This window comes from Clytia hemisphaerica, unplaced genomic scaffold (assembly GCF_902728285.1).
Source record: "Clytia hemisphaerica strain Z4C2 unplaced genomic scaffold, Clytia hemisphaerica genome assembly, whole genome shotgun sequence".
Lineage (NCBI taxonomy): Eukaryota > Metazoa > Cnidaria > Hydrozoa > Leptothecata > Clytiidae > Clytia > Clytia hemisphaerica.
The window spans coordinates 315,482-325,766 of record NW_027104240.1 but is presented as its reverse complement, the minus strand read 5'-3'; the positions used below and the strand labels follow the sequence as shown (position 1 = coordinate 325,766).

The window sequence follows — 10,285 nt, the reverse complement described above, 5'->3', positions numbered from 1 at the left end:
ATTAAATCGATGACTTCCTCGTAGGTGGATTTTTTCCTTTTTCCTTAGGCAGCAACATTCTCGCAAGTTATTGTTAAAATGGGACAGTGTAGAAATATCATGCAACGAATTTAGTATCCAAAGGAAAGGAGGGAAGGGCGACAATTATTTTCTTGGGTATTTTCACCCAATTTTTCCAGCTTGTACAGAAAGTGTAGAATCAAAAATGTCACAAAGAATCATAAGGCATTGTTGTGCCATTTAGCCGTAGGGGATCGTAATTAGGATAGAAATCTCTTGAAAAGCTTCTAATCAGATTTTAATGGGACATTAGAATATTTAAGTCGACCTACCTGGCATTTTCTTGAGCAATATCGAACCAAACGACATGCTGAGCACAACAATTGAGCTGGCCTTCCACAACTCAAGCAATTATGATTCTTCAAAGTTTTCAATTCTTTCGGTTGGGTTTTTTTCAGTTCTTGTTGTTGGTACGTTTTAGGCGATTTAGAGTTTGTTGGCGAGCAAACGAAGAATTCTTCTTTGCGGTAATATACTTCTTGACTTCTTGGAAACGATGAAGTGCGTGTGTTTGGTGAGGGTATGGTTGAAGGATGATGATAGACGGTGGATATCGGTGAAGAAACACTTGCTGGAAAGCGTCGTTTAAGTGGAATATCGTGGTATGAATCCCCAGAAGAAGGTCGTTTTAGAGTTGTCAGATGTTTAGGTTGTGAATCATAGATCCTTAACTGGACCAGAAAATTAATTTTTTCCAGTTTATGGTGATAACCAGATGGTTTGAAATCTTCTGCTTGTACATTTGATTACCTTCAAAGATTCCGATTTACATTTAGTATTATTTAGAGTGTCCGTTAATTCCATACCCTAATTTTTTAGAGAGCAATTACAAAGATTATGCTCAAGGTGCCAGAAAAATAAGAACAGCTGAGCCTGAACAAAAACCTAATGATTCTTATAAGAGAAGAGCGTAGATCTGATTTGTGGCTATGCCTTGATTCACTCCCTTCTCACAGACCCACTGGAAAAATTGGCCAAAATATCGTCCCAGGTGGGAAAGTATCCTCCAATTTTTGTCCTTATTAAAAATAATCAACTAAACCAATCCTCACAGCAAAATATTTGTTATTTACCCCATCCCCACTGAATCTTCTGACTTGAAAATTAAAGAATTGAAATCCCCAGCCTTAAAAATATGGGAATATAGTTATTTTTATCCACACTGGCTGAAAAAATGCTACCGGGTCTGTGAGAAGGGAGTATTAATAAATCCAGTCGAGATTCAACCACAGTTCTTGTTGAGGTGTGTCCTTTTTTGGAGTGATCAGAGACTCCATTTGCGGGGTGGGGGTGCTCCTAAAGGCTAAGGCTGAAATACAACGGCTCCATTATTTACTTTCCTTTTTCTTTATTTCAACGGCATTTATTGTGATATTTGCATAATACATTTCCCGCGTTATATTTACACTCTGTTATTTGAAAATACATAACAACAACAACAAACAAAATAACAAAAAATAATCAAAATATATATTTTAGTAAAACTAAAGAAGTAAAAAGAATGAACACTTTATTTTTTATATTTCACCCTCGAAGAAAGTAATTTAAAAAATTCGGTCACAAGAATTCGCTCGCGAAAAGTAATATCCGATATTTCTAAGTCTTCGATACTTCAGCAATTTCAATTTTATGTGCGGGAATGTTGTATGGGAAGCGTTTGCATCAATTCTCCCTTCAAACTTATCAAATATTTCCTTAGTATAACATTACGTCATAAATATTTCGAGAAAATGTTGACAAAATTTTAACATTATATTAACAACAAATAAACAAGAAATGAATTTATTTTTTGATGTTGCATTGGTATAAGTGCTCCTTCCAGTCATCGAGCTATAACAGAAGAAAAAGAAGGAAACATCTATTAAATTGATGACTTCCTCGTAGGTGGATTTTTTCCTTTTTCCTTAGGCAGCAACATTCTCGCAAGTTGTTGTTAAATGGGCCAGTGTAGAAATATCATTCAATGAATTTAGTGTCCAAAGGAAAGGAGGGAAGTGCGACAATTATTTTCTTGGGTATTTTCACCCAATTTTTCCAGCTTGTACAGAAAGTGTAGAATCAAAAATGTCACAAAGAATCATAAGGCATTGTTGTGCCATTTAGCCGTAGGGGATCGTAATTAGGATAGAAATCTCTTGAAAAGCTTCTAATCAGATTTTAATGGGACATTAGAATATTTAAGTCGACCTACCTGGCATTTTCTTGAGCAATATCGAACCAAACGACATGCTGAGCACAACAATTGAGCTGGCCTTCCACAACTCAAGCAATTATGATTCTTCAAAGTTTTCAATTCTTTCGGTTGGGTTTTTTTCAGTTCTTGTTGTTGGTACGTTTTAGGCGATTTAGAGTTTGTTGGCGAGCAAACGAAGAATTCTTCTTTGCGGTAATATACTTCTTGACTTCTTGGAAACGATGAAGTGCGTGTGTTTGGTGAGAGTATGGTTGAAGGATGATGATAGACGGTGGATATCGGTGAAGAAACACTTGCTGGAAAGCGTCGTTTAAGTGGAATATCGTGGTATGAATCCCCAGAAGAAGGTCGTTTTAGAGTTGTCAGATGTTTAGGTTGTGAATCATACTTAGTCTCACTTAAAAGTCTTTTATGTGCATGTTTAGCTGGCGATTTCTCAATGTTCTTTGCATATCTCTCTGTTTCTTTTGGCTCGAAGAAAGGATGAGATTGAAGTCTAGACCGTTGTGGTAGTTCTACACTAGATTCAGAATGTAGCCTCGATTTGCACGGAGATTTTCGGTCTCGGTAATATGGAAATGATGGACGATGATGTACTCGTCGAATATCTTGAACCTCGGTAAACACATCCTCGGCAATCGGATAAATTGTCGTTTCCCGAGTTTCCCGATAAACTGGTTGATGATAAACGAATTTTGAATGTTCAACAGGAGATACGTTCATCAAACACCGTTCAATGTCTTCTGGTCGGTATATCTTTGTCTTTGTTTCTTCCAATGGGCTTGTCGGTGATCGGGAAGGTCGGTAAGAACTGATCGGAGGAGAAATTGATGGTGAGAATATTTGTGGTACTGGACGGCTATGGCGTATATCAGATATCTGTCTTTTAATTTTGATATGATTGTTATTACTTGGGAATTCGATTTTAGTCTGTTTGCTTTGTGCACACATATTGGGTGAACTTGGTTTTACGTTACTGAAAAATTCTTTGGTTATTTTGGGAATGTTTAATTCGACTACTGGTCTGGCTGGTATATCAATGGATTTTCCATCCGGCGATTCTCGCTTTTTAACGAAGATAGGATTCTCATTACATGGAGTAACAGGTGTTTTGACTTTAGTTGTTGTCGAATGTACTAAGTTTGCTGTCGGTATTACTATTGTCGTTTTCATCGATGAATTATTGTTATTCAAGTCTAGTTTCAAGTTTTTGGATTTTTTTTCTAGCAGAAATTTCTTCATGAAGTCATGGTTATCGTGTTGCTGTGTTTCTTGTTTATGTTGCTTGTATACTGTCTGTTCAATTTTCTCGATTTCATTTGAGTTTAATTTCTTCTCCGTTTTTAAACGTTCTAAAAGCCAGTTATGATTAGGAAAGTCTCTCAAATATCTTTCTTTATTTTGCTGTTTTACAGTTCTTGATGCTTGTTGTGGGCAAGTTACTTCAACTTTGTCGGTTTCTTCAACTTTTTCCTTAACCTCTTGGATAACGACTTGTGGTTCACTATTTGAATTTTCATTCACAATATCAACAATGAGATCGTCATTTGATGTGCTATCCGCATGCGCAATAACAACTTGTTCACCATAAGTTTGTGGTGATTGTTGAGTCGAATCCTCAAGATTATTATCAACATCTTCTAAAGTGGTAACAGATTCCTTTGAAATATCGCATTGACTTTTTTCAACTAGATTATCCGTAATTATTTCATCTTTTTTGGTTTTCGTCTCCTCAATTTTATTTTCAATTTCTTCCTCGGGTTTAATGTCCTCTTGGAATCCTTCTTTTTCCTCCTGAAAAAAATGAAACATAATCTATTTTAGCTTGTTATACATCTGTTTAGGTCTTCTATATCATTTTAGGTCTATAAGACTTATGTCCGTATCTACCGCAATTATGAGCTCTTCTCGATATAAATCGATAGCGACCGCAACATTTTCTGGAAATTTACCCCCCCCCCTGGATATTGTGACTTTTGACCCCCTGATCAGCAGTTCTAACCCCCCGGACAAGCATCAGTTGACCCCATGGAAAATTAAAATTACCCTCAAACAGAGCAAAATTACCCCCAAACAGAGCAAGTTTACTCCCTGGTCAGGGTAAATTTTCTAAACTTTTCACTATCCCCCGGAAACTATATCCTCCACCCCCATGTACAGACATTTTCTGGAAGAGCCCGATGGACATACTTACTTTATTGTTATTTTCTTTTGTCTCAGCCTCATTTTCATTGAAGGGGTTGGACTCGACGTACGGATTTTTCAAACCGTCTGAACAGTAAACACATTTCCATGGTGCCTCTGGCTTCAAAACATCTGAAGGGATGACTGGTTCGTGACATTTTTGATGAAATCCTAAAGATTAAAAGTGAATATCATTGATAAGAATAGTGATACCAAAGAGAAGATGGAACTCCAAAAAGGAATCTTAACTTTCGGGTGTTTGGACATCTTTGTGTTGACGAATTTTCACTCCTTCACCCTCATGCTCGTGTTACAGGAAATTTTATCAGCTCTTTTTGGAGTACAAGTTCCCTCAGGAAAAGTTAAAAATGCGCCAAGCTACGCCAAGTTATGTTGCAATAGGAAACCACATTTATATGACTACCTCCTCAAACTCTTAAAATGGGACTACTTTGTAATGTTAAGGTCTGGGATTTTAAACGTCTGTTCGAAAGTGAGGAAAATAAATCGGACGTTAGGGTATTAAAGGATGGAGTGAAAATGGAAGCGAGGGGGTGTATAAAGCTCTTTTTCCCGGAAAAAGTAGATGATCATATTGTATTTGGGTCTAAAAAAAGTTGAAAAAGGCCCATTCTATTTAACAATTTTGGTGAAAACTAATTTTGTGAGCATTCAAAAACTAGCATTTTAATTTTTGTGAAAACTTATTTTCCCGAGCGATCCGTTTTTTGACAATAAAGTAACTAATCTTGTCGAATATGGACCAAAATATCTTGTCGCGGAAATTAGTTATACCCCTGAATGCGAAATTTGTTCTATTAAGGGTCTTAAGTTGATCAAACCAAATATTTTTGTACGTCAACCAATAGTATTTCTTTCTTACCTACGTTACAGTTGTCACAAAGAACAATATCGTTGTTGAGTTCAGTAGCATCACTTTTACATACCACACAAATAATGTCCGAGGTCGTTTCGTTCACTACAAATGGAAAATTGGAGAATTTTAAGTCATACTTTTACAAATTGGGTTTTCAACTTCAAGTCTGTGTGAACGGGATTGTTTAGGCATCTTTATTGTATGAGGAACTTATTGTACTTTATTGTATGGTTACCTCACTTTTAAAGTCAAACATTTTCGAAATGAAAAGACATTGATTGGATTTCAATGTTAGTAGAAAAAAATGCTACTAAGGACACAAATACCGTGATAGAAATATTATGACTACGTAATCTAAATCAAGAACAAATAATTCCTGAGGCTTAATTTCTGGTTTCCCCCGGACACCAGAAAGTGATTTAACAAGACCACCTTAGTCTGAAGTGACAGTTGGGGCCAACCAAGGTTTTGTTGTGTTTCTTAAGTTCTCGACATTCATTGAGTTGTTATTAGGTTTCTTCATGTCAGGACGTTTTGACATGTCTTAATGGGGGCTTAATGGTCGTCACTATTGTATTTATATCACCAAACCAATCAAAGGTTGTAAATTTGGGCTTTTTAGACTTTTCACAGGGATTCTGAGAAATTTTAGTTTTATTGGGGGTCTAGTAACTAATTAATACTTATAACATCAAAAATGGTTTGGAAATACAGATAGTTTTTATTGGTTTCCTGTCAGGACGTCCTAACATATCTTTATAGCCGTCGCTAATTTGTGCATTACCAATACCTAATCAATCAAAGGTTGTAATCAAAGTTTGGGCTCTATTTGGACTTTTCGCGGCAGGGATTCTGAGAAGTTTTAGTTTTATTGGGGGGTCTAGTAACCAATCAATGCTTACCATCAAAGATATTTTGGAAAGGTATATCCTCTCTTGAGCCATCATCAAATAAACACTTGGCATATTCACGTTTATAGTTGATCAAAACAATCTTGGCATAAAATACTTCATTGTCGTATTTGGCAAGAACCACATCATTCTTATTGAACGGAAATTTTCTTTGACTTTCGGGTGAAGTCTCATTTTTGATTCTGTTTGTTTGTTCTAATATTTCCTTTTTTCCCGTCTAAAAAACATGTAGTTAAAGTATTAGTTATTGAGATATTGAGATATAATATATTGCAGTGTCTATAGTCTATGAACATCAAAGCTGAATCGTTGCAGTCTTTTGTAGTGAATTTGCACACTCTTTGAAATCACATATTCAAAGTTTGGCGTGCGTTTGCTCAAAACCTTTCATAATTCCACTAAAATACCAAAAAAGCCTATTGGTGCAATGTGTTGGTGTTCTGCTGTGATTTACAAATTTAACGGGAAAAAATCAATCTTATATCATTGCCCACGTCATATTGCCCACTCTTCTTTGATTTCACAATTTTTTGCGCTATTCATTACGTAATCACCGGTAATCGGAGAACATAAGACTTTGAAAAACTTCCTCCACACTACACTTAGTCTAACTAGCCTACCTTTTTATGCTTTGGTTCGAGAGCAAGAACTGTGTACAACTTGTTACGACTAATTATGACCGCAATCCAACACGATAGAGATCACTTTAATCTGATAAACGGTAATATTACTCTTTATAATCTTATTATGAAACTGTTGAAAGTTTGCAATAATTTTAAATGTGCAGGCCCGGCGGAAGCGGGGAGACTGGGGAGACTTCAGCCTCCCCATATTTGAGCATTATGAGATTTTTTTCTGAAATTCCCAGCGAATTTTATCTTTCAGCCTCCCAACTTTTACATTTAAATGACATTCTTTACGCCATAAGACCAGCAAAGCTTACATTGCAAACTTTTCATCCCGACTTCCTTCTTTCTGTAATCATTCAAAAACTATTTTCCAAAAAAGCAAAATCTTCCCTCACTGTACAGAAATCGCCCACTGTATGCACACTAAATAAGTTCTGTGCAAATAAAGAAAAGGGCTCTTGCTAAATAACCATTTCGTTTCTCGCTTTTGATTGAATAGGTAAATATACCAAAAGAGCCAATGATCGTTCAAAGATAGTAGCCCATAGCAACGAGAAACAGTTAAATAATGAACGGTCTAACGGATGTCGATTTAATTATTTTCGCTGATCCCATCTTTGTAGTACAGTTCAATAGGATATGCTATTGATGTCAAAAGACGTGTAAGTCTATGTGGCAATATACTGGTATTTTGAACTCATTCCAAACTTTGATATTTGAACTAATACGGAAATAAGAGGGAGAGATAAATATCCAATTCGCTTTGACATTTATCATTACGTCATCTAGTGTCAAGCGATAATAAACAAAATATAAGTCTAAGATTACTAGGAGGCGTTTTTATTTAAAAAGACTTTCTCCAATTGACGTCATTTGGACCAATATACTCACCAATCGAAATTCTCAATTCCATATTTGCACAAAATTACCAACACTGAATCACAAAAAATCATGTTTCGAAATATACCAGGAAGTCAGGTTTGCCATACATGACACCCCTGCATGAAGTGAGTTAAAATACAAAACTGAAATATAGATGAAGCTAAATAAATCATTTATTCACTTTTCGGGGGTTAGCCTAAGGATGTATCAAACATTTTAAGGTGTAGTAGTGAATTTATGAGAAAATAAAGAGATTGTGTCGGTGGTTTGAATCAAAGATAAAATAAGACGTAGGACGACAAATTTCGCAGGTGCAAAAAAAGATATGAAATAAGAAAGACGTAATAAAGGAAAAAAAATTGAAAAAAAATCTTCTTTCGTTGCGTAAGAACCTTCTTTTCTTTATTTTTTCATATTCATCAATTTTTTATTTCTCTTTTTTCGTACGTCTGTTCCATCTCCCAGAAGAAACCCCTTCTTGATTTTTATTGCATGTGTTTGAAGGGGTCACAGTAGTACTAATTTCCCGTTCAGGATGTTTGGTGCAATAAAATTGAACACCCAGGTTTTCTGATCTCGACCATCCCTCAAAAGAATTGCTTCCAATTGATCATCCAGTTTTCTTGATCGTGGGGCCAGCCCTCGGAAGCACATTACATTGCTTCAACAGACTTCAAAAGTAGCAAATAGAACCTTGTATGGTAGAACTATGTGATCTGTAATTGGCTATACTTCTCTAGTTAAAAAAAACGGGCGTTCGCCTTTAGTCTTCATTCAAACTTAGTCGCAAATGCTTGTTCTTTTTCATTTTTGTTTTTCATTTTTCATTTTTTATTTTCTTCTTTTCATCAGCATATCATAGTATATATATGTACCCCTACATAACTACTGGTCCTAACCTAAGAGCTTTAGGCCTTAATCCAAAACCACAGCTTCTTACAGACAAAGTCCTTAAGACTTCATCCAAGGACTCTTATTGTCACTGTTGACACTTGGCAACAAAATTGTTTATTTTTCAAAGAAAGCCTTTTTAACAAGTTTCGCCATCTTGGCCATAATCCTTTTAGTATTTCTTTCATGGTCAAAACCAAAACCCAAAACACAAAAACCGCCAAAAGTTGATTTCATAATCACCTTTCAAACATTTTTAATAGGGGAAACCGTCAATAAGCAGACTGTTTTCAAAACATTAAATGACGGTTTGACGTCACAGGGGTCTGAGGTCTAATTAACTATTTCACCCTCAGTTCAACTGGAGTTCGTACAAAACAAGAGAATCACGATGTATGTCTTTTATATGACGTCATTATAAAGCTGGCTCTGACGCGTTTGCTTGGACGGTTTTTAGTCTTCTCTACTCTAGGATTTTCGAAAATCACATATTTTACTCAAAAATTCAAAATATTGTACGAGATCTCATTACAGCCTTTCTAATATTCAGATTTATTTGCGTCGGCAAAGAGTTCTGGATTCTATAGTAAAGTGCTTACACTTTTACGTCGGCAAAAGCCAAATTTGTGTCAGCATTGTGTCGGAATGCCGTCGCGAATTAGAATAGCTGCAAGAAGCGATTTCGATTTCAAAGAAGGCATTTTGTTTTATTGTAAATGTTCACTTGATTTCATGTCTGATACATCCTACTTATTCTTCAAATAAAAAAGTGAAATATTAGCGAGAAATTTTACATTTTTAATCGCAAAATTTTCCATTCAGCTTATAATTCTAGTCATACCACCAGAATTGCCCTCAGTATCGATCTGTAAAACAGTCACTACGGCTTGTATGTTAACTACTCATTATATAACCACCCTAGTCTAAACTGTTTATGAACCTGTCTTTTGGATTGTGAAACAAAAGTAATCTGAGAAACTTTGAAGAAACTCTTGTCGTTCCTTATTCGCACACTTTCAAAATATATACGCTATGCAACAACTACCCCGACATTTCATACTATTGAGATTGAAGTCATTGAGTTATTAACATGTATATACAAATTTTCGCTGCTTTTCACACTTTTGATTTTCGAACGTCAGAACCATCTACCTACGCCTCACCAAAATCTTCATCAAAACATCCGAAAAATCCGAAAAATTAAAGACATAATCAAAATGGTAGATATGAATAATTAAAGAGCTATTTTCATTACTTTTCCTGAAATTCACGATTATTATAGTCTATCGTACCAGCATCTTTATTGAAAGAGAATCAAATTCAATCAAAAAACTTCTCATTCAACCAATACTGAATGGAGATGGGATGGAGATATTTTTTGAGATTCATTTTATAGTCTGAAAACCACCCGCCTTCATGGAATTAGTTCAATGTACAATCAATCTCAGATGCGATTTTAATGGAAATGTAAATTCAGAATTGGGACTGTGCAGATCGAAAACCGATGGTGTACTGATAGAACCCTCCATGGAGCTCCTACGACTTTGAAGAGGTCTCTATATAACGATCAACGTCGTCGAAGTATCATACTGTAGAAAGAACCATTCATAGAAATCACTCATTAATGATAATCAACCACATAGAAATTCACAGGACT

The 10,285-nt window shown here is 35.6% G+C and overlaps 1 protein-coding gene across 1 annotated transcript; it reads right to left on the bottom strand.

The window, feature by feature from the left end:
* Nucleotides 1-1,384: 1,384 nt before the first annotated feature.
* LOC136816297 (uncharacterized) lies at nt 1,385-7,846 on the bottom strand. The gene is made up of 6 exons (XM_067072625.1): nt 7,823-7,846; nt 6,218-6,443; nt 5,322-5,417; nt 4,449-4,609; nt 2,252-4,048; nt 1,385-1,890 (listed from the first exon to the last, which is right to left on the bottom strand). Exons 1-6 carry the CDS (start codon nt 7,844-7,846, stop codon nt 1,843-1,845), a joined length of 2,352 nt encoding a protein of 783 aa, XP_066928726.1. The 3' UTR covers nt 1,385-1,842.
* Between the last annotated feature and the right edge of the window lie 2,439 nt (nt 7,847-10,285).

Excerpts from the sequence above, each read along its gene's own strand:
- LOC136816297 (XM_067072625.1), bottom strand. The coding sequence starts at position 7,846 with ATGTATGGCAAACCTGACTTCCTG. Across the intron at positions 4,610-5,321 it reads TTGTGACAACTGTAACGTAG|GATTTCATCAAAAATGTCAC; the intron begins GTAAGAAAGAAA and ends TTTAATCTTTAG. Across the intron at positions 4,049-4,448 it reads CAAAAGAAAATAACAATAAA|GAGGAAAAAGAAGGATTCCA; the intron begins GTAAGTATGTCC and ends CATTTTTTTCAG.